At 43.6% G+C, this 24,773-nt stretch overlaps 1 protein-coding gene across 1 annotated transcript in view; it reads left to right on the plus strand.

Annotated features, from left to right (window-relative positions):
• The window catches only part of SLC35F2 (solute carrier family 35 member F2), a 68,550-nt gene extending 44,409 nt beyond the window's left edge, over positions 1–24,141 (plus strand). Inside the window, exons 2-8 of the mRNA XM_037047718.1 lie at positions 9,390–9,565; positions 11,510–11,637; positions 15,720–15,879; positions 16,952–17,108; positions 17,612–17,664; positions 18,198–18,352; positions 23,309–24,141. Coding sequence (XP_036903613.1) covers positions 9,390–9,565; positions 11,510–11,637; positions 15,720–15,879; positions 16,952–17,108; positions 17,612–17,664; positions 18,198–18,352; positions 23,309–23,494 — 1,015 coding nt within the window. The 3' untranslated portion in view covers positions 23,495–24,141. The remainder of the gene's footprint in view (positions 1–9,389; positions 9,566–11,509; positions 11,638–15,719; positions 15,880–16,951; positions 17,109–17,611; positions 17,665–18,197; positions 18,353–23,308) is intronic.
• The last annotated feature ends 632 nt before the right edge of the window (positions 24,142–24,773 follow it).

Here is a 24,773-nt window from a genome sequence, read left to right on the forward strand (position 1 = left end):
CCAGGGGAGGCAAGAGGTGCCTGCCCAGTAACATGATATACAGCAATTCATTTCCGGTGGCCTAACTGTCACAAGTCTTTGCCCAAAGCCTGTCCCCACAATGGTCTATGCATAACCATCCATTTATTTGTGTGCCAGGTAATCCATAATGTTAGCCCCCAGTATACTGCCCCACTATCCGTGCCAATGGTCGGGGGTGGGGCTTCCTTGACCGCCACGAGCCATGTGGGTCAGAGTTCCGCCCACTGGCTACTCTGTCCCACACTAGTGTCAGACCAGATCGTCTCTGTCTCTGGTTGGACTGCCACAGCCGTCCACACAGCAGGCTGGCCCCTGCTGGCCCCGTCAGTGTACCATGCATGAGGGAATAGGTGCCTCCCCTTCCCGGAAGGGGCTATTTTCTACCTCCTCTGTAGGGACAGGAACAGTGGATTTCTCATCTACCTAAATAACTGGACCTAACACTTCCTGTAGCTCAGCCCACAAAGGGCTAGTGGACAGAGTACTCCTTTGCTGCAGATAACCCCCCCACTTAGCCAGCCTGGGCATCTGAGCCGTCCCACTATGAGGCTTGGCCACCCAGTCCTGGACCTACCCTGCAATGGGATGTGTGGCCCTAACTGTCATGAGGGCAGTTCCTGTTATGGCCTCAGTGGCCAACAGGGCAGCATATGCAGCAGCCAACTGCTTTTCCATCAAGAGTACCGTACCTCTGCATAGTTGGGACCAGAAACCCAAGGGGTGATGTAGCCATTCCAATCACTGCCACAAACCCCATCTAAAGCCTTCCTGTGTCACATGCACATCTAGCTCACAGGGTCCAGCAGAATATTTTCTTCCTCTTCTTGGAAGATTGGGACGGCCAAATGGTCCTTTAGACGCACAGGACAGGCCTTTCTGGTCACACCCCTGGGGTTTGGATGGATAATTTAGGCCTGCACCCGACGCCGGTGTGTGGGCACTAGGAGCGCACTTGCGGAGCACCAGTGCACGACCCCCACCCCCTACCCCCCCGCCCCACCGTGGGTGCCGGTTGTTGGCACTGCTTGTTGGCACCGCTACTGCATCCCTTCAGGTGACTGGGCCACTGTTTCTGCGACTCCAGTGACAGCCATCTCTGTGGCTCTAGGTGTCGCTGTCGTCTTCCAGGACCTCTCTGACAGGTGCTGGACTCCAGGGTCACTGCTGCCACCACAGCTCTGTGGCCCACTCCCTCTCAGTGAGCTTTTTGGGTGCCAGCACCTGCTTCCCTATCTTGTGCCAGCTCCAGCCTGCTTTCTCACAGCCTCCCAGCTCGCTCCGCCAGCTCTGACAACTTCCACCGCTGCCCCTCCTCCTGGAACACTGCTGCAAAGCTCAGCTCTGAGCACCCAGCCTTGACCCACAGGCACAGCAGCCCACACTGCTCACCCGCAGGGGTCCCTGCCTCTTCTGACCTGCCTGCTGGGAGCAGAGCTTTCTGGGTGCTGGCACCAGAGCACTCAGCCCCGGCCTGCCCTTTGGCCAGTCACTCTCACCACTGTGTTCCACGTCTGTGTGGGGCAGGGAGGGAGGGGGATGCCCAGACCCAAACTTCCTCCAGCAGCCTTAAGCTGCTGAGAACTCAGTTCTCAGCCTCAGAGAACTCAGTTCCTTTTCCCCTCACCCTTTCCCCCTGAATCACTCACTGTGAGTGGGGAGGGGACTGCAGCAGCTCAGCTGCTCAGAGGCTTTTTACCAGGGCACAGACTCAAGCCTTCAAGGCCTTTTTCCTCTCTGCCCCTGTGTTCTACTTCACAGAGGTGAGAAGTGCAGCCTCCTCTTCAGCCTTCAGGGCTTCTGCTCCCTCTCAGGGCTCTTGGAACTTCACTGTCTCAAAGCTTAGTCTCTGTCTCAGCTCGAAAAGATGAAAGAAACACTGAGCCCACAGCCCCCACAGCCGCAGAGGCACTGGGCTTTTCTAGGGTCATCCCCACCACCCACAGGACTTTCTCCACTGTGTCTGTGCACCACAGACGTAGAACCAGTCATGGGGTAGGAGGTCAAGCTGTGGGGAGCCTGGCCACCAAATACTACCTGCCCTGCCGGTGATTGGCCACTCCAAGCCCCCGTCCTGGGGTGCCAGCACCACACTGTTCTGAAATGAATCCTGACGGCTACGCTGATTGTGTTGCCACCCTTCAAGGCCAGGCAGGTCCATGGTATCTGTGCACCTGCATGGAAAAATTTTCAGGGAGCTGTTGGGATGTCTGGCATGCCTTTATTCATGGATGGGCAAGTCACACATGCTGCAAGCAGCATGTCTATCTGCGTGTCTCACGTCATGGCCCTTGCTCCCCAGCGTGGTATCCATGGTGGCACCTGTCCATGGCAGGTGACACATGGCACTTTATGTGTCTCTCATCATCATCACCCCTGCAGGGGGTCCCTACCTGTCTAAGTACTAGAGGGGAACAAAGCCAGAAAATTGCCAGAACGTAACATAACATAACATAATTCTGTGCATGCGAGCTCACTTCATGTTATGGGGACAGTTTATCAGACCCAGTCTCAAGGCTATGAGAACACTGGTTATCAGGCCCCTCCAAGGCTGTGGGAACACTGGTCCCCTTAGCTACCCAGACACCTGGGTGAGGAAGCCAGACTGCCTCCACTTACCCTACACTGGTAGATATATGATACATGTTGGTTATGTATTATTGTATTCTTGATTGTATTCTCAATATCCTAGAAGAAGTTTAAAAAATTTAAAATGGGAGCTATGAGAGAGTAGTCCAAGATGAGGCTGGAGAGCTAGGCAGGGGCCAGATGGGAGGTTGCCTTATGGGCCATTTTCAAGTTTGGCTTTCCTGGAAGGGCCAGGGGGAACTACTGAGAGGCTTTAGGCACGGGAGCGACCCCATCAGAGGCAGGGATTCAGAGCGCTGCCTCCTGCTAAGAGTGGATGCTGGGTTTGTGGAGAGGGAGAGTGGAGCCAGCAGGGCAGTGGGGCCCCCGTCCAAACTGAAGAGCAGCTCCTCCTTACAACACCATTTTCTGTTGCTTCCAGAGTGTTCTTCCTGCCTTGTTCTCTCTCTGGCCAGGCCCCTCTCTCTCTCCATCTATAATTCTCCCTCCTCCAGCCCCTTAATGTTGCTCTTTCTCAGGGTGTTTTGTTTTTTTAAACCCTCTTTTCTTTTCCATTTTTTATGCGTACGTTATAGTGACCTCATTTACATCCCAACCTCAGCTGCCACCTTTGTGCTCATGATCCCCAAGCCTGTGTCTTCACCTCAGTCCTTTTTCTCAGCCCCAAACTGCCTACTGGACGTTTCTTCTCGACTGTCTCATAATTTAGCAAAATCCAGCATGTTCCACATGGAGTTATTCTCCCTTCCAAGTGTGCCCTGTCCTCCTGTTTGGGGGATCTTGGTGAGCCATACTGCTGTCTATCCAGTCGTCTGATCCAGAACACGGGGTGTTGTTCTACACCCCTCTGTCTATCTCAGCTGTCCTGTGCATGTTGTTTTCATGTTAGGAGTTGGGTGAGGCTTGGGTGCTCTGTGCCATATGACGCAATGGCATTTCTAGAAATGCTCAGCTCCCACCTCGCTAATCGCTTTACTGTTCAGAAGATTTCGATGACCTCACCACCCTTCTTGACCAGGCTTCTGTTCTGAGTGCCCCGTCCTCACCTGCTGCTGCTTGTCTTCCACGCTCTGTGCTGCAGCCACACTAGCCCACTCGCAGTTCCTGAACGGACCCTATCCTTTTAGCCCCGTGCCTCCTGCTTGGCGTGCCTTTCCTCACTGTGCCTATCTTGTGGACTCTTGAATTTTTGTGTTGTTTTGAACTAGTCTGTTTTCACACTTGTCTGGCTGTGCCTTAGTTGTTACTTTGCCTGCCTACTCACTTCCAGTCATAGCTGAACCTCCCAGGCACAGGGAGGGCCTGCTTCATTTCGTATCTGTATAGCCTCCCACGAAGTAGATGTCCTGCAAGTGTTTTGAGGTTGTCTCAGCCAGCAAGCATCCCCTTTCTTTGTGCAAGGATCGTTTGAGGATCTTTGTGCAAGGATTGTTTGTTTGCCCTTGTGCAAGGATCATTTGAGGCTGGCTGCTTGTTACTGAAACAGCTATTCCAGAAAAAAGAATACTTTATAAGCTTTTAGAGTGGATATTCTCTGTCTTCTGTTGTTTTGGTGGTTTTTTTTTTTACTTTGTGTAGAAGAGTTCTGGAAGGACATATTTAGAGAGAGAACATTTTAAATAAAAATTGCAACATTCTCAACCCCTGTCCCTAAACCCCAGGAACTGGCTGTCAGTCTTCATCGGCTCTTAAATTGCTTTGTCAGTCTTCAAGGTTTTACTAGTAAATTTGCTTCTGCTCATCTCCCAAATGGCTGTAAGTTTCCTCGGTACTTTAACAAGATAGTATCATTCACCACACTGTTGCCACACGCCTGTTCTTTTCATCAGGTAAAAAAGAGCTGTTTATGTTTGGTGTTCATCTCTTACTCACCCAGCCAACTGCCAATTAAAATCTGACTTTAGGCTTTACCACTAACAAAAAGCTTTCCTTCAAAGATCTCTAGCAACTTCCAGCTTGCCAGGCCAGCTGTGTCTCCTTAGCTATAATGTCACCTCTTTGCTGTGCAGTTTTGGACACTATGGTATTGATTTCTTCCTTCTTAAAACGTCTTTCCACTCTTAGCTTCAGTGTCAAGGCACTTACATAATCTGTCTTTCTCTGACTGTGGCACTTCATTGGAAAAGTGGGGAAGAGTATTATATTAGGGGTTACCATATATTTGGGTATATATGGTAATTACTTCATCCATTGATATTCATTCAACAAATATTTACTGAGCGACAGCAAAATACCAGGCACTGGATATGGAGTGGAGAACAAAACAGATAGGGTCTAACTTTCTGAAGTCCAGAGCTCCAACCTTGTATTTCTTATCTATCTGCTCTGTAACAAATTACCACAAACCTAACACACATTTATTATATCACAGGTTTTATGGATCAGGCATCGGGGCATGGCTTAGCTCTGCCCTCTGCTTTGGGGTCTCAGACAGGCTGCAGTCAGGGTGTCATCCAGGGCAGGGTCTAGACTGGGGAGGGATCTGCTTCTGAGCGCATTCCATTTGGCGGGATGCACGTCCTTGTGGATTTCGGCACGGAGGGCCTCAGCTCCTTGCCGGCGGTTGCCACCCTCCGTTCCTTGCCATGCGGGCCTCTCTATGTGGCAGCTTGTCTCATCAGAGCCAGCAAGGAAGAGAATCAGTAGAGAGAGTTGCCTAGCAAGATGGAAGTTATGCAATGGATTTGTGGAAATGACATCCCATTACTTTTCTTATATTCTAATGGTCAGAAGCAAGTCACAGATCCTACCCACACTTGGGAGGAGGAGATTACAAGGGGCAGTAATACCAGCAAGCAGAGATTCCCTGGGGGCCATCTCAGCCTGCTTGTTCCAAGCCTCTTGTTGTTCTTCCTCTCAACGTTTCAGTGACCTCAATTTCTTCTGCTCTGAAATGTGCTCACCACTCTCCCCTTGCCCCAAAGCTGCTCTCATCCTGCATTCCCTGTCCCAGTCAGTCATCTGGTCTAGAAACCCAGATATCATTTTCTTTTTTTTTTAAAGATTTTATTTATTTAGCCCTGGCTGGTGTAGCTCAGTGGATTGAACGCAGGCCTGCGAACCACATGATTGCGGTTCGATTCCCAGTCAGGGCACATGCCTGACTGGGCACATGCCTGACTTCGATTCCCAGTCAGGGCACATGCACACACCCAGGCATGTGCCCTGACTGGGAATTGAACCGCGATCGTGTGTTTCACAGGCCCGCACTCAATCCACTGAGCTACACCAGCCAGGGCCCAGATATCATTTTCAATATCTCCTCCAGAGATTTCATGGTGTACTAGGCTCTGTAGTCTTTTAAATCATTCTCTACTTTCCATTTATGCTGATATGGCTTTTGCTCAGATCTTACTTTGGCCTGGGTCATTATGCTGGCTTTCTTACTGGCTCCTCTGCCTAATTTCTCATCTCACTGATCCTCCTTTTCCTAAACACCAGAGTTACTTTAGTAAATCTCTCTGTTCAGAAACCTCCATGGCCCCCGCCTGTTTATGGCACAAAGGCCTAGCTTCTCGGTGTGCCATTCAAACCTTTTGACCAACTGGCCTCAACTTACTTTTCCACGATGTGTCTCACCTATGACCACTCTCTGCTGTGGCCCTTGTGCCCCAGGCACACTGACCCACTTGGTGTTTCCTGACCCACCCCTGCGTGTTTGTGCCTCTGCATTTGGTCCTAGTTACTGCTTTCTGAATTCCCTTTTCCCTACTTTTTCTTCTAGAAATCCTTTATATCCTTATAAACCTGCCTGGAATGTCACTGCTTCCACGAAATCTTTCCTAGTTTGCACTGCCAGCTAGTCCCTCACACAGAATTAATCGGTAGCACCTGTGTGCTCTTCAGCCCTTTGGTTGCATGACTGTTGCAAGACTGCTGTTTTCTAGTTGGTTCTTGAGGTTCCTCTTTCTCTCTTAAAATGCTAAAGGAGAGGGTCTGGGTTTTATTCTTCTTTTTCCTTTTTTAAAAGTATTTTTTCTTTTTTTTAATTTTTAATTTTTTAAAATAATTTTTTAATTTAATTTTTGTTCAAGTACAGCTTTCTGTCTTATATTCCCAACCCTGCCAGCCCCCCGCCCCATGCTCCCCGCCTCCCTCCTATTTCTGCCCCCCACCCTTAGTTATTGTCCATGTGTCCTTTATACTTGTTCATGTGAGTAAAAGTATTTTTTCTTGATTATGCTATTATAGTTTTCCCAATTTTTCCCCCTTTATCCCCCCTCCACCCTGCCCCCCAACCCTCCAGCATTCCCCCAACCCTTAGTTCATGTCCATGGGTTGTACATATAAGTTTTTTGAGTCCTCTGTTTCCTATACCATTTTTATCTCTCCCATATATTTATGCCTACTAATTATGCTTCTTCTTCCCTGTACCTTTTCCCCTCCATCCTTCCCTTCCCCCTCCCCACTGAACTCCCTCTGTGTGATGTCCATTTCTCTGGTTCTGTTCCTGTTCTGTTTGCTTAGTTTTTGTTTTCATTGTTTTTCTTTTCTTTTAGGTTCACTTGTTGATAGTTATGAGTTTGTTGTCATTTTATTGTTCATATTTTTGATCTTCTTTTTTCTTAGATAAGTCCCTTTAACATTCCATATAACAATGGCTTGGTGATGATGAACTCCTTTAACTTGACCTTATCTAAGAAGCACTTTATCTGCCCTTCCATTCTAAATGAGAGCTTTGCTGGATAGAGTAATCTTAGATGCAGGTCCTTGACTTTCATGACTCTGAATACTTCTTTCAAGCCCCTTCTTGCCTGCAAGTTTTCTTTTGAGAAATCAGCTGACAGCCTTATGGGAATTCCTTTGTATGTAACTCTCCTTCTCTCTTGCTGCTTTTAGGATCTTCTTTTTGTCTTTGATCTTGGGTAACTTAATGATGATGTAACTTGGTGTGTTCTCCTTTGGGTCCAACTTCAGTGGGACTCTATGGACTTCCTGGGCTTTCTGGAAGTCTATTTCCTTTGCCAGATTGGGGAAGTTTTCCTTCATTATTTGTTCAAATAAGTTTTCAGTTTCTTGCTGCTGCTCTTCTCCTTCTGGCACCTCTATAATTTGCATATTGGAATGTTTCAGGTTGTCCCAGAGTCCTCAGCCTCTCCATTTTTTTGGATTCTTGTTTCTTTGTTCTGATCCAGTTGGATGTTTATTTCTTCCTTTTGTTCCAAATTGTTGCTTTGAATCCTGGTTTCCCTTTTGTCACTGTTGGTTCCCTGAATATTTTGCTTTATTTCATTTTGGGTATCTTTCATTTGTTCTTTCATTTTTCAACCAAACTCAGTCGGTTCTGTGAGCATTTTGATTACCAGGGCTTTAAATTCTCCATCAGATAGGTTGGCAATGTCCTCATCTCTTAGTTCTGCTGTGTTCTTTCATTTGGGCCCTATTTCTTTGTCTTGGCGTACCAGATAAGTTGTAAGGGGGTGGGGCCTTAGGTATTCACCTGGGCGGGGCCACCCTCTTTGCTGCACTGTGTTGCTCTCTGTGGGAGAGGGGCCAGAGAGGCAGCAATGCAGCTTGCCTGCTCAGCTCTAGAGCACTTTCCAACAGACTCCCATGTTACACTGGAAGTATCTCCCTCCGTGGCAACCCCAGATGTAGCCCACAGTGAGCTCTGAGTCTCAGTTTCCCCCTTAACTCAGTCCCTCTAGCTCAGCCTCATGGAACTCGGGGGTCAGGCCCCCTCCTCTGCTTCCTCCCCGCCTCAGGGTCCACCTTCTGGGTCTGCTTGATTTTTTCTTTAATTCCTTGGTTGTCGGAATTCCATGCAGTTTGATTTTCTGGTGCCTCTGGTTGTTTGTTGCTTTTGGACTCTTTGGTTGTGAGAGGAAGTAAAGGGTTTCTACCTACGCCTCCATCTTGGCCAGAACTCGATTTTATTCTTTTATAGATTCTAGGTGCCTGCCTCTAGAACAGTGATGCACAGTCTCTGCTGCATGTTGGAATCACCCGAGGAGGTTTGACCATCACTGTTGCCTGCCCGGGATCCACCCCAGAATGTGAGGACATAATTGTTCTCAGGTCATCAGGCACAGCCTGATACTGACATTTTTAAAAGCGCTGTGATTCTAACATGCAGTAACATTGAAAACCATTACTTCTAGTTGAACAAATCAGGACAGGGAGGATGAAAGGATGAGAATATGTTAAACATTTCATGAGTAGGAAGACTTTAAAATGAGTTAAAGCTGAGTTTTTAAAAACCATACACATAAAACACACACACGCTTACTTCAAATAGTGTATGACATAGCTAAGTAATCAAAATGATTTCTAAATGGATGGTTAATAAAATGGGAGACTATATGTTTTTTGGTAATGATGGGGAAATTAGAAACATAAAAGAATAAAAATGTAGTCTCTCAAAACCCAACAGTTTAGCCCTGGCTGGTGTGGCTCTGTGGACTGAGTGCTGGTCTGTGAACCAAAAAGTTGCTGGTTTGACTCCCAGTCAGATCACATGCCTGGGTTATGGGCCAGGTCCCCAGTAGGGGGCGCATGAGAGGCAACCGCATATTAATGTTTCTCTTTCTTTCTCCGTCGATTCCCCTCTTTCTAAACATAAATAAATAAAATCTTTTAAAAAAACCAGCAGTTTATTTTTTGTGCATACAAAGTAAGCAATAAAATGAAATAATTAACCACCTAAAATAATTAACATTTTCTTTTTTTGCTGATCACTAAAGTATGTGTTGTGGGCTGTGTGTGTTGTGCATGTTATGTGTTTGTGTGTAAGGTACATAACTTACTTGCAAGTTATTCAAATTTCCTTCTCTATTTTCTAGGAATATTTTGAAAACAATTGCCCTGGGTCAGATGTTGTCCTTGTGTATATGCGGAACAGCCATTACGAGCCAGTATTTGGCAGAAAAATACAAAGTGAACACCCCCATGCTTCAGAGCTTTATCAACTATTGCTTGCTGTTGTTAACTTATACCATGATGCTGGTATTTCAATCAGGTATGCCAAATGTGGGAATTAACCTTTTCAACAAATTATCTTCATTAAAAAGTGGCTTTTAGGCATTTAAAAATAAAACATTAGGCAAAACTAAGAGTAGGAAAAACTATTGCTGTTTTTATAAAAGTCATTAGAAAAATGTGATACCTGCTCTGTGAAAGTGTTGACTAGAGATTATGCATACTCTCTGAAATTGCTGATTAAATAAGTAGCACCCAACTGGAATAGAAATTGTCAAAAAACTCAAATGCTATTACAAGTTAGGTTCTATTTTGTTTCCTGTTGTTGATAAGATTCAGAGACAATGTTTAAAGCACTTGAAGTTAAAAACTTCACTTTCCAAAATCTGTACTTCCAGCCAAGTGGAGAAACTGCTAAATGGAGCATCAATTGCACGTAGATCAAGTCTATGTTACCAGAGAAACAAAGACGAGGAATGGGCGAGGATTTAGCATCTTTATCACTGGCTGGCTAAGTTGTATTAGAAATCAGCATAGAGTTATCATTTCTCACTAGCTACACAAAAATGGGAAAAAACTAGGTTCTGAGAAACATTTTTGTGCCAGGCATCATTTTAATTGCTTAACTTTTTTAGATTTGGTATTAACTCATTGAAGCCTCTCAACAAGTCAAGTGAGTATTATTATCCCCACTTTACAGATGAACAAACTGAGGTATGAGTACTCAGATAACTTGTTCTAAGTCATACAGGTAATAACTGGTGGAGCCAGGATTCCAACCTGGGCAGCCAGCCCCAGAGCCCACATTCTTATTGCCATTCTGCATTAGGGGCTGCTAGTCCTGATAATAACAATTGTTCCCACAAGAGAAGAGCTGAATTAGATTGGACTTAGGAATGTGAAGATAATGGGTAACCCAAATAAATCATTTGGGAGGGTACAATCCTTCCATTTTTATCATATCTAAGGCACAAACTAAAAGCCTCAATGTAGGATTTGCTAACCCTGTTTTAATATGAACCCTAAAGTGTTGACAGTATTCCTAGGTGTCACGATAAAAAAATATATTTTGAAACAAAATAGAAATCAGTTGTAGGAATGGGGGAACCCTCCAAAGGGGAATGTACCAAATTTGACAAGAGCTTTAGGAACTGGAAACAGAACTGGTACATGATCAATAGCCCTGGACTTCGCTCTTTTCTGTGCGTCAGTCAGTCAGCCTGACTCGAGCACAGCAGTACGGTCTCCCGAAAGGATGGCTCTTAGGTGCCTTTCATACCATCTCGTGTTGAGGAAGACTAACTGTGTATTTTTAGGACTTTCCTGTTAATTGGGTTTTAATGATAATCATCTGGTTGTGATTCTCATTACCTATATTTCCTTGTAGGTTATCTTATAATAAGCCTTCTGGTCTATGTGCCAACTCTCTATTTCCAGTGATGCTAGATTCTCCAAAGAAGCTAAATAGAATTTGGTGAATATAAGGTGTTTCTTCACTGGTGCCACTAAGTCTTTCTTCCAAACTTACCACGGACAATTTTCTCATGAGAGCATATCTCTTCCAAAAGAATGACCACATGCAGAGTTTTCTGTGAAGAAGCCCATGAGTGGAGGTTAACTAGGCAACGACTTCATTAGAAAACATTTCATTTCCCGGGATAATCTGTAGCTTGTCAAGAATGGCAACATCCAAACTCATATCTGGATATTGTATTTCTATCACAATGGCAAAGGGAATTTAACCACTTTTCTCCTTATTTTCTCTCTGATGCCTTCACTGAAGACGTGGTCTGTGATGACATGTTAGCTGGGGCCTTGTACTGGAAAAATCTGACTGACTCTGCAGAACTGTTGTAGGAATTCGGGTTATGAGTAATGGAAATTGGTGGTGGGGGGCACACCCCAAATACACAGCAAACGCTAAATCAGCATGCATGGCCTCATTTCCAAGTAAAATGTACTAATCCAGATTTCTTTCAACCAGGCAATGATAACCTTTTATACATCTTGAAAAGAAAATGGTGGAAGTACATTCTGCTGGGAATAGCTGATGTGGAAGCTAATTACTTGACCGTCAGAGCGTACCAGTACACGTCCCTAACCAGTGTCCAGGTGAGAGGGAGTCTTCCGACCAATGTGGTTTTTATAGCTTTAAGAGAAGAATCTGAACTCACGTGTGTTAACCTAATTTTATTGAAAACCTGTTCACTGGAAAAACCTACGCACAGGTGGATGCTGTTTTCCAGTAACGCATATGTGCTAATGAGTAAAGTTTCCTGGAATTAGCAAAGTTTACAAGTTAATGACTTCCCAAACCGAAAATGCTATAGCAGATTAGAACTGTTTCTACCAAAATAAGCGTAAACATTTCATTGGCAGTTAATATTGTGAGTTCTGTTTATGTGTTGCTCACACATGGCGTATAGAATGGGTGTATCTTGGTCCTACAGAAAAATTGGAGGTCTGTGAGTAAAGTACACATTCAAGAGAAAGGAACAATGGGAAGAAACCTACCAGACATCTTGGGAAGAGATGGTAACCAAAGGCAAAACTTACATGCTTATTTATTAGTTTGTTCTCACTGGATTGAAAGAAAAATATCCCTGTATAGCAGTACTTTTCAACTTGGTGGAGTTGAGGAAGACCGATTTGGTCGTCTTAATGTTTGGAAACTATGGGATGTATTGTGGCATTGACTAACACATTACCAACAATACAATGTCTTATAAATAAAGTTACAAGTGAGATAGATTCCATTGCCAGGTTTAGACTTTGCCATTTAATGAATTTATAACTTAAAACTTTTTAAATTTATTAATTTTAGTGAGAGAATGAAAAGGAGAAATAAATAGATAAACATTGATTTGTTGTTCCACTTATTTATGCATTCATTGGTTCTTTTTTTTTTTTAAAGATTTTATTTATTTATCTTAGAGGAGAAGGGAAGGAGAGAGAGAAATATCAATGTATGGTTGCCTCTCATGCGTCCCCTGCCGGGAACCGGGAACTGGCCTGCAACCCAGGCATGTGGCCTGCAACCCAGGCATGTGCCCTGACTGGGAATCGAACCGCGATCGTGTGGTTCACAGGCCTGCGCTCAATCCACTGAGCTACACCAGCCAGGGCTCATTGGTTGATTCTTGTAAGTGCCCTGACTGGAGATCAAACATGCAACCTTGGCCTGTTGGGATGATGCTCTAACAAACTGAGCTACCTGTCCAGGGCTGAATTTATACTTTTTTTATACACTGCTTTTTTCACTATGTAAAACAGAGGTGTTCACATTTGCTCTCCAGATTTTAAGAATGTGGAAAAATTAAAGTGAGATTAGACTTACTTCGCTTGGAAAAGATAAGGATTTTTCCAATGTGATTATACATTAAATGCTATTTAATACATTGTAAATAATACATTTTACTAAATGATTTATTTTCTGTAACATTGTGCTAAGCACTGTACACAGCAAACCTCTTAGCTCTTGATTGGTGTGGGTTTAAAAGCCCAGATAGGAAATATTTGTTAAGATAGACATTATAGGAGGCATTATGGTTTACATGAAAAAACCCAGAATTTCATAAAAATTGAAACGAGGAGTTACCTGAAGGATGTTCATCACAAATGACATTAACTGTACTTTAAACAATGGGCAGTGAGGGGATAAGTATGTAGAAAGTAGCATTTTGTAGTCACATCTACCCTAATAATTTCACACAGAATTCAATGAGTTGATTATAATTTCCAGAAACTTTGATCTCTGACTATAAATGATTAGAAGTTTTGAATTCTTGCAAGATCTAAACACAAAGTTTTGTTAAGACACAACTTTGCACACATACTTGCACTTGAGTTTTTGAGACTGAAGTTCATGTATTTCATTTTGGTCTCTTAGAAAAACCTAAGTATTGGGTTGTCAAAAGTTTTGCATTTATGGCTATAGCAAGGGGAATATTTTTTAAAAGTCATCTAACAACTAAAGCCCCCTCCAGCAGTGGAGAGTGCCTGTCACTGGAATTCTGATTCTCTGCCTGAGCACATCTCTGGCCTGGGTGATCTGAAAGGGTGGAAATTTGGGTCTAAGATTCTGTAATGACAAGTAGTAATGCTGTAGTTTACATGAAGGTCATGATGTGGCCAAGGACATCCTGTGTCTCCTCCCACTTCACTGCCACATTGAAACGGTCCCCACCCACAGGTGGAGGCTTCCCTCTCGTGCTGCTATTTTCTGTTTAGAATGTAACCCTTTTTGAAGCATCTTCCTCCATTCTCTAATTCAATTTTACCTTCTTCTGTACTCCATTGTATCGCTAATACAGTCTAACTCATTTTTATACTTGTGCCTTCCCCATCCCCCAGGTGTTACGTGGTACCTTGCTTACTGTGACTATAAGATAATTTTTTTAAAAGATTTTCTTTATTTTTAGACAGAGGGAAAGGGTGGGAGAAAGAGAGGGAAAGAAACATCGATGTGTGGTTGCTTCTCATACGGCCCCTACTGGGGACCTGGCCTGCAACCCAGGCATGTGCCCTGACTGGGAATCGAACCAGTGACCCTATGGTTTGCAGGCCGGTGTGCTCAGTCCACTGAGCCACGCCAGCCAGGGCTACAAGATAATTTTTAAAGATTAAATTAAATAGGAGAACTCCTGGAACTGAAAGCATCAGAGTCACTGAGAGTACATTTCAAAAAGGAGTTTCCATGTTGAGAGATGAGAAGTCCTAGAGTTTTGGAGTTGGAAGGGACTTCCTTGTGAGGTCATTTGGTCTGCTCTCTTCATGTTTTGGCCCAGGGTGACTGGCTGTCACTCACACAGCTGGTCAGGGGCCCGGGAGTCTAGAACTCTTACTACAGCACAGACAACTCCCTTGTATAGTCGCTCATCGCCCATCAAAAGTGTTAAAAACAGAGCAAATTTAAGTTTGATTTTAAGATACAATTTGGGGACGGGGAGTCTCCTGTGAGAGTTTTTGGAGTTACTTTTTCTACTTTTTGTCTGTAAGGAATGCAGTGCAGACTTTGTTAAGTCGTTATGGCTGGATTCTGCTGGTGTCTTCGGGACAGGCTGTTATCATTTGCATCGTTTAATGCTTTGTTATTTGGGGAGGCTCCATAAAGCATTTAAGAGGTTAGACTTCTGCAGCCGGAGTAAATAACCAGGCAAGGTGCCCACGCTTGCACACGGGCGGGGTGCCGACTCCAGTGATGGCATCCAAGTGCCAGACAATTAATAAACAACTGTGGACAGGACCAGACAGGCTGCTGGATGTTGCTAGGGGCCTGCCTTGTCCAAGATTAAACAGATTCAGAGAGAATCAGGGACAATGTTAAAAACAACAGGAAGAGCAATAAAACAGCAGATTGAGAAACATCATTAGTGTAAGGACTACCTTTTATCCTTGAATGCACTCTACGAAATTTGTGAAGAACTGAGTGGATGAAATCTCTGTTTTTTCCTTTATCTTACAAATGATTTTGGACTTGCTATAATCTTGTCACCTTTAAGTCTCTGCCTTTCAGACTGGCAATATCAGGGGTGTAGCACATATTTTCTGGACCCAGGAAAGTGGAGGAACATATGATGACAAGCACCATATTTGCTGTGACCAAACGTCTGTCTGACATGGTGGGGTCAGGGAGACTTGGGCCTTCTTGCTTTCTCATAATAACCAGCCCAATTGTAATGAAATATCTGGCTGTGTGACTATTTGTTCTGTGTCTGTCCAGCCTTCTGAACGCTCCTGGGGGCAGGGCTTGTCTCCTTTTCCCTCCACATTCCAGCTCCTCTCAGGACCTCCCAAGCTTAAATATTTATTGATTGTGTGAATGGGGACATGCAGGTAGGAAAGTGTCCCTATCAAATTTAAGGGTCAACCCAGGTGGGCGTGTAGAGGTAAATGGCACAGGCCCTCAGGCAGAATTCCTGGGTTCAGCAACTATCTCTCTGACTTTTAACTGGGTGACTTTGGGCAACTCATTGAACCTCTCTGGGCCTTTGTTTTTCCACAAGGGATTTGCAGTTTCCATCTCATAGTGTTGCTGTGAGGATCAAATGAGTTAATGCAGGCAAAGCACTTAGTACAAGGCTGGCAATCATCAATGCTCAATAAATGCTAACTTTTATTATTATTTACCAGTACTTACCTATGCGCTAGCTAATGACAGATGTTGTAAGCTGTTTATTTCTCCTTCCATGCAGCTTTTGGATTGCTTTGGGATTCCTGTATTGATGGCTCTTTCGTGGTTTATTCTTTATGCAAGATACAGAGTGATCCATTTCATTGCCGTGGCTGTCTGCCTGCTGGGTGTAGGAACTATGGTTGGTGCAGACATACTGGCAGGGAGGGAAGACAGTTCAGGTAAGACATGTTACTTGTTTCTGGTTCAGTCGCAGGGAAAAGTTTTGCTTAGGTTTTCGCTTTTATTTTTCACATACATAGTAAAAGTCAGTGAAGCATGTCCTGGTTAACTGTCTTTTTGAATTTATTTGTTTTTAAAGATTTTGTTTATTTACTTTTAGAGGGAGGGGGAGAGAGGAAGAAAGGGAAGAGGAATGTGGACGTGTGAGAGATGCATGACAGTTGCTTCCTGCATGCCCCCAACTCAAAAAGGGACCTGGCCAGCAACCCAGGCAACCCTTTCTGTTCACAGGCTGGCACTCAATCCACTGAGCCACACTGGCAAGAGCATATCTTTTCAATTTTATTTTCAGATTTTCTTGCTTCTTCGGCATTGTAATCACTTCACAGAGCACTCTTTATGTTCCTACCTGCGCGCAGTTCCTGTTTCTTTATGTCATACTTGTTTGTTTCATGAAAAAAGTTTCTTTATATATTCACAATCTTTCTTTGGCCCATACATTTGGATTAGTTACTGGGAAACCTACTATAGGTTCTTTAAAAACAAAAACAAAACAAAAAAACAAAAAAAAACCCCTCCCAAAACAAAAACAAATGGAGTCTTTGTGTCTACTCTATTGATGAAAACACTTTGATACTCTTTATCAAAGTTCAGGCAGTTGATGGTATAAAATCTCAATGAGGTCTCTGAATTCACTCAATCTACAAGTGACTTCAGTATCTCCTTTATGAGAAAAATTACCTCGCTTACTTTGCTTCCTTCCCTATGATTTTCAATTACTTCCCTTCAATAAATTCCACTAATTTTTCATGTCCTAGAATCCTTCCCTGAGACCTTACATTAAAGCACATACCACCATCTTCTGGAATGGCTCTTGTGGAGTCAAAATGTGGGAAATCGCAGCAGAATGGTGCCCAAGTGTGGTCAGGAGTCTTTAAACTTCTAGAAATCAGAGCTTCTCCTTCCAAAAATCTTAATTTCAATGAACACAAAGCAGATAAACTCTTGGAAGCAAGGTAAAGAGATTTCCCGTTGACAGTGTGCTCCGGTTGGTGTCTTGTCTTCCTGCAGGCAGTGACGTGCTGATCGGGGACGTCCTGGTCCTCCTCGGGGCTTCCCTCTACGCCATCTCTAATGTGTGTGAAGAGTACATTGTGAAGAAGCTGAGCAGACAGGAGTTTTTAGGAATGGTGGGCTTGTTTGGAACAATTATCAGTGGCATACAGCTGTAAGTCTAAAACGTTCCTTAAAAACAAAATAAACAAGTATGTCAGATGGTTACTCTCCAGCTACCAATATCCATGGTTAATTTGGCCCAGGTTCACTTTTGAAATCAGTTACTTGCTAAGGATGTATTCGATTTTTGAAATGCCAAGAACGGTGCCTCGCTTTCTCGTCCGTGTGGTAGAGGCGTTGCCAGTAAAGACTTTCTTTTTCAGTTATTTCTGGAAAACACGAGCCCCCTACCCAAAGGGAAGACTGAATGTGCGTTTTCCCCCTGCAGCTGACTGCTGCTGGGAGCGCTTCTCCAGGAGGCCAGCGTGCGTTTGGGGACTCCCCTGGTGTTCTTCTTTGTCCTCTTTATTTTTAAAAAGATAGTTACTTTTATAGTCTAAGAAAAACTCAAAAGTCAACATAATTCTTCATCTTGTCCATAGTAGAACAACTAAATATTTATAAAATAGTGAGAATTAGTATGTGGATCTTTGTGACCTCTTGTTTTGATCTTAGATTGCTTGTGGAATATAAGGACATCGTCAACATTCATTGGGACTGGAAAATTGGTATGTACATTAAATGATCATTCTTTTTAGTCAGCATCCTCTCTTCTGACAAAAACACACATCAGAAAATATTAAACACCTCATTTTAATAATGCTTAGGCATTTTTGTAAAATCACAGATTACTTCACTACACAGAGAGCTCTAGTGGTTTGCATTGAGTTTTCTCTGAGAACTTGTAAATGAACCTCCATAGACATTAATTTTTAACCCAATAGCCTGTACTAGGAATTCTGAAAAGGCTGACCCAGGTCACGTGAGCTTTCAAATTAGATCTGTATCTCGAGTTTCCCAGTTTTTTTTGGAAAAAAAAACCAAAACTGGCCATTCACAACTTGTTGGACTTTTGAAGCCCTTCTTCACCTATATCATGTCTTGCTGTTATGTTTTTCCTGAGAGTTTTGTATGTCTCATTTGCAATGCTGACACTAACTAGGAGCTTTGTAGATAGTATGTTAAAGGATTAGGCAATGTTATGTGGCAGCCGGACCTTAAGTTAAGCGCCTTGTCTTCTGATTTCTCCGTGTTTTGCCAGCCCTGCTGTTTGTGGCATTCGCCCTCTGCATGTTCTGCCTGTACAGCTTCATGCCGCTGGTGATTAAAGTTACCAGTGCCACTTCGGTCAACCTGGGCATCCTGACAGCCGACCTCTACAGCCTTTTCTTTGGACTCTTTCTCTTTGGCTATAAGGTAAGCAAATAGAAATCATGTTCAAATAGGAACACTTGCTTAGTCCAAATGAAGTAGCGGGTTTCTTCAGGATTTTAGATAAAAAAGGAAACCATCTCATTCTCTTTGTGTGAATTTCCCTGAACAATCCTCACTTCTTACTGCTTCCGAATTAGAAAATTGGCCCAAATAAGAGTTGTTCTAGTTTTTTTTTTTTTTTTCTAAAGGGCAAAATGCAACGGACTCCTCTTTGGTGTGGCCCAGGACACTACAGCAAGGAATTGCTGATGTGTGTTGCCTGGTGACGAACAAGGAATCCAGAGCTACTGTGACTCTGAGAGACTGTCTAACCTAGTTTGGGGGTCCTGAGCTTCCCTTTTTCCCCCTTTAGATTTATTGAGATATAATGGGCAGTGTGTAAATTTAAGGTGTACAACATGTTGATTTGATACATTTATATATTGCAAAGCCCTAGTACACAGATAAAAGGTTTGTGGTGCCCAGGGGAAGGGAAGGAGGTAATTGTATTATCATGCATGCAGTGGGCCGGAATGGTTCCATCTTCCATAGTAGTTTTATATTGGGAGGGACCTTAAAGGTAATTCAGTTCAGTGGTTTTTCACACTTTTTCTGTCTCCGCAGCCTCACAGCACTCCTGAGTGTAACCTGCTCCCATCAGTAACAGCTCTTGGTAGATGAAGTAATTCTCCAGGAGAGTGGAGTGGGAGGGAATGGATCCGTGTCCCCCAGGGAAGCAAGACAGCAAACATAGTGTCTCTGGAGAGTCTGACATGCCTTCCTTGGAAAATTGTGGACTGAATGATCTTAGTTTAGAGATGGGGAACAAAGGCCCAGGGAGGTCCGTGCAGTTGAGTGACTTACCCTTAGTGAGCAGCGGGTTCGTGGCAGAGTCAACGCTAAATCTTCGTTATCAGTCTTATTGTCTAGTCTTGTTTCCACTGCACCTTCCTCTCTGTTTTCAGTATTAAGATGAGAATCTCAAGCTTATGAATTTATCAAGTTAAAATCTCATGCTTTAGAGAGAACCAAATAAGTAGATTTTTTTTGTACTTCACAGTTAATTTGAAAATTCTTAGGACAACAGTTCTCATACTTTTAAATCTTAGGATCCTTTTAAAAAATGCTTAAAAATTGAGGACTGCAGGCCACTTATTTCTGTGACTTATCATATTAGAATTTAAAACAGATGTTTAAAAATATTAACTCATTAAGAAAATAATAAACTCATGTTAGGATAAAGTTTTTTTTTGTTTTTTAAAAATATTTATTTGTCTTTAGAGGGGAAGGGAAGGAGAGAAGGAGAGAAATATCAATGTATGGTTGCTTCTCCTGAGTCCCCTGCTGGTAACTGGCCTGCAACCCAGACATGTGCCCTGACTGGGAATCGAACCGTGATCGTGTGGGTCACAGGCCGACACTCAATCCACTGAGCTACACCAGCCAGGGCAGGATAAAGTATTTTTGAAAAATACTGTATTTCTCAAATTAGCAGAATTTAGTGAAAATAGCATTGATATACATTTTTAAAAATCTCTTTAATGTATGGCTTAATGGAAAACAGCTGGATTCTCATATCTGGTTCTTCATTCTGCCTTGTGAAACCACATTTCATATAATATCTGGAACATTCGATTCTGCACTTTTAAGTGAATGAAAATGAAAAAGGCAAGTAGCATCTCAGTATTATCTTAATGAGTTTTGAACTTACAGACTTCTTGAAAAGACCTTGGGTACCTTCAAGAGTCTTTGGACTGCGTTTGAGAACTGCCACCTTAGAAGTCCACCTTTCATTAGTACACCCTCAGTAAAAGCTGGTCAACCTGTCTTTTCCCACAGTCGTTTGAACAAATAGATTGTTGGCTGTGATTTGATATTTTTGGATTCAGGAGGTGATAGCAGTGGTAAATTTTGTATCCAGGCAGAAATCTTTGGCACCGATTTGCACTATTCCCAGGAATTGGCTTTGAACTTACAATGCCTCGTTCAGTGGGTTCTTAGAAATTTCTACTTAAGGAATGTAAACCATTTTGCATGGTTACTTGTGACAGGAACCAGCTGTGATCTTTGCACACTTGCTGGTTAAGGTATTCCTGAACAAAGACTGAAAGAATATTTTAGGTTTTTACCAGCGTCATTAAAAAGTCAAAAGAAGATGTCAGGGGGAATCAGAGGATCCTGGCAGGCCAGGGTGCTTTTCCTGTGGAAGTGTGTTCCCTGGTGCTGTGCTTGCCTTTCACTCGGCCAGCAACGGGGGAGGGCTGCGTTTCCTTCTGCGGTTCAAGGCCACACCCGCAGGAAGCCTGAGAGCTCAACAGTGTAACTACTGGCCCTGCTCCCTGTGTCTTTTTTTAAAACCAAACATAGTGACTTAGCTTTAGTAATTTAACTTCGGCTTCCCCTTTTAAGTAAAATAATGTCAAAGGAGGAAGTAAGGGTAAAGAAATGAAAGCTTAGAGGTAAAAGTACACTCGTCACTACCAAACTGTTATAAGCTCCCAGGTGTAAATATTTGCTCTTTAACTGCTCTGACTTTGCTATGCAAAGCCCTTGTGTGTGGCATTTTTTTGGCCACATGACTTTAAACTGTTCTCAGAATTGGAGACTATGTCAAATTCTCTACACTCATTTGTATCAGACTCTGCCTCCTTTGGAATTGACCTTGAGTAAATACCTGTTAAACAGACTGGCCACAGAAACTTTCTGTATAGATCCCACTAATATTCTCTGAATTTCTTTTTTAAAAGGAAGTTAAGAGTCTTTAATTCTGGAGGCATACCTCATTCCCTCACAATCTCTCCCTTGATATAAACAGGTGCCTTGATATAATCACCTGCCTTCTTAACAGGGATAAGATACTCCCCCCCCGAAATATTTAAACCCACCAAACCAAGACATTTTTTTAAATAAGTTATATAGTTTTCCCACAGGTAACAGTGATCATCTTATAACAGCATAATTAGCTTTCATAATACCAACTTAAAAAGTGCAGGGTTTCCTTTGGTATTTAGAATTTCTCCCCCCAGTAAACATTATTAAACACCAGCTACGTATTGGTCACTGTGCTGACTATTGGACCGAAGAATTAAAGCCAATTGTAGGAAATTAGTTGCGTATCTCAGCTTGACCTAAATACTGGCTTCACATCACCACTGAATCCCGTGATGGTTTTCTGCCTTAGGGAGGGCTGTGGCTATTCCGTTCCTTAAGGAGTTCTAAAGGTTTGGGTCACAGGGGGCGAGCACAAGGCCCGGTGGCCAAATGTGGCCCTCCACCTTATTTTATCCCGCCCAGGACCTTGTTTCTACCTGGTGGCAGGGCCTAGCTCTCGCTTAACTGTTAAGGAGCAGTTACATTTATACGGTCCTAAAATTACATTTGGCCCTTTGAAGGCAACTGGGAGGCTGATGCGGCCCCCAGTGAAAATGAACTCAACACCCCCGGTTTAGGTGAAGAAGTAATTGAGCACCTGTGAAATATTAACACTTCGGAGCCAGGGGCACCCACACAAGTCCACAGCTGGAGACCACCAGCAGTCTACTTAATACTCATTTCAAAAACCTATTTAGTTTTTCCCTCTACCTTTGGGAGTGTATTTTGTTTTTTCTTTTCTCTTTCTCTCCCCCACCCTCTCTCCCTCTCTCCCTCTCACCTTTCTCTTTTCCTTCCCCAGCCCATCCTGGTTTGTTATTATTTTTCTTTGTTATCCCCTGATTACAACCCTTTTTATTGGTCATACTATGAAACCTAAGCTAATTTAAAAATATTTATTGGCCCTGGCTGGTGTGGCTCAATGGATTGAGCACGGGCCTGTGAGGCAAAGGGCTGCCAGTTCTGTTCCCAGTTCAGGGCACATGCCTGGGTTGCAGGCCGGGTCCCCAGCAGGGGACACTGAAGAGGCAACCACACATTGATGTTTCTCTCCCTCTCCTTCCCTTCCCCTCTCTCTAAAAAAATAAATAAATAAAATATTTTTAAAAAGTATTTATTGGCTTGAATAAAGTAGCATACTCCATTCTTAATTTTAAAATCAGGTTAGCAGGACCACTTATAAATTGTGTTTGCTTATTTGAAGGGAAAAAATGATCCTGGGCATTTGATCACACATCCTTATGCTACATAGTTTCCCTAACCATTCAAATAAAAGCAAATGTGCAGAGTACTCATGATTTATTTAAACTTTGCATTATGTCAAAATGTTATTTTCAGTAAAAAATACACAACGAATTAGCATTTTTTCTTACTGCATTTTGTTCTGAGTGATTGTTTTCATCCTGAGAAAAGGGCAGGTTGGGGAGGGTCAGCAGGAACTCTGTCCATCCCCGTGGTGTGTCTGTCAGCACGGACTATAGCTTATTATCCGTCCTGCCGGGCTCCATTCTTTGTGGTTGTCCAACTGGACCTTATACCCGTGGCCTCTTTGGGCTTCAGACTCTCCTGAAAAGAGTGCTGTCTGAGGCTCTTTCCAGCTCTAATGATCCGGATCTGCTCAGTCCACCATAAATTTTACTATGTAACAGTTGCCCATGGAAACAAGATAATTTATTACATTTTAACAAAATGGATTTTACTGGAATCGCACATGTGAGGGACTGACGACAAGGTGTCGCATCTGTACAGCCACATTTTATCTGAGGTTCTGGTTCCTCTGTTTCATACCAATATTGTGAGCTGTGCCTTGGGTTCGAATTGGGCACTCCCCTGGTATCCACACGGACGTTTTGTTCTCTCAATTAAGTGCAACTAGTTGCGAGGTCGGGTGGAGCCGGATTGTCACAGAAAAAGGCAGAAGTTCCATTTCCTAGAGAGGCAAGGAGCCAGTCGGCTGCTGTGCCAGGCGGTGACGTCAGAAACCAGGCGTTCCCCGGTACACACGTGTAGGAGGGTTTTGGCCAAAGGCGGCTGCGAGAATGTGTACGTGAGGGAGCGTAATCCGCAGCTCTTCCTCTCTCCTCCTAGTTCTCCGGACTCTACATCCTGTCTTTCACCATCATCATGGTGGGGTTCATCCTGTTCTGCTCCACTCCCACGCGCACGGCAGAGCCGGCCGAGAGCAGCGTGCCCCCGGTCACCAGCATTGGAATCGACAACCTGGCACTGAAGCTTGAGGAGAACCTCCAGGAGACCCACTCTGCAGCCTTGTAGCTGGAGGAGAAGGCGAGCATGTGCCCCTGAGGCTTCCTGGGATGCTGGGCGTTGCCACAGGATAAAGGGCACACTTGGAAAATTATGACTTAAATACTTCATAGCATTGGATTGGACCCAGTGGTTAGATTTTACAGGGGAAAACAGAATAATGCATTAAAAGTAGAAATGCCAAGATTAAGCAGAAGCCAAGGCTAGGATTGCGTTTTCGTGTGTTGGAGGACCAGTGGTTGCCGGTGTCAGGAGACAAGGTGTGGGACCCCCTCTGGAGTTCTGAGGCACAGGTGGGCAAGCAGGATGGAGCAGGTGCCCACATGAACCAGCCGCAGGACACGGCTGAAAGCAGGCTGTCTGGGCTGGGCTGGGCGGTCAGGAGTGGGGGCAGTCCAGGGTGGTTTGGGAGTAGGTTTCCTCAGTTAGAAGCTTCTGGGTTTTGTCCCTCTGAGGAAGCAAGCCATTGTCCACAAGCCACAGCTGAGGTTTGGTGACTGGTTGTGTCTGGCAGGGAGGTGGGTGGGGCAGCAGGGAGGAATCCTGAAGGACAAGTGTCTGTGTGTGGAAACACTGAAGTGGAGTGCGGTGAACCCAGGAGCCCAGTCCTCCTCGTTAAAGGGGGATACGGCACTACTTCCTAGCAAATATTTATGCGCCATGAGATTTTTACGACACTTCTTTAATAAAGGTGTTCATAGGTAGCATCATTATATCAATGATCAGTATACCACAACAAAAACTCTGTATGTAAACTTCTTTTTGATAAAAATATAATAAAGAAATTGATGGTAAGTGTTCATTTTATTAAAAGATTTTGATTTCATGGAAATACGTCCACTGTGTGGTTTCTTTGATTAACTGTTACCCTTGTTGATTTTACACAACAATATATTCAACATTTCTTCATATCTAGCTTTTCAGAACCATGTCTTTGGTAAGGTGAAATAAACCTATCTTTTGGGGGCTACATTGTGATAAAAGGAATTTCAGATTCAGATCACAGATTATTTGCCCAAATAAATGTTTAAAATTCTCTTTTTTTTCTTTTTTAGAGCAAAATAACCTCTCATTCTGTGAAGTAAGTTAAATGGATGTTTGGTTTTCCACTTCCTACCAATAACAACTGTCAATCAGTGAAAAAATTTATGTTAAAATGTTTGCCATTTTGGGGAAGACTTTCAGTTTGACTAATACACAGATTATTTCTTAAAATACCCAAGAATAAACCTGTATAGATAGGGATAGTGATGATGTAGGGAATTCCAGGTGACAACCTCCCACATGT

Source organism: Sturnira hondurensis, unplaced genomic scaffold (genome assembly GCF_014824575.4).
Source record: "Sturnira hondurensis isolate 20B ecotype Veracruz unplaced genomic scaffold, ASM1482457v3 Scaffold0006213, whole genome shotgun sequence".
Classification (NCBI taxonomy): Eukaryota; Metazoa; Chordata; class Mammalia; order Chiroptera; family Phyllostomidae; genus Sturnira; species Sturnira hondurensis.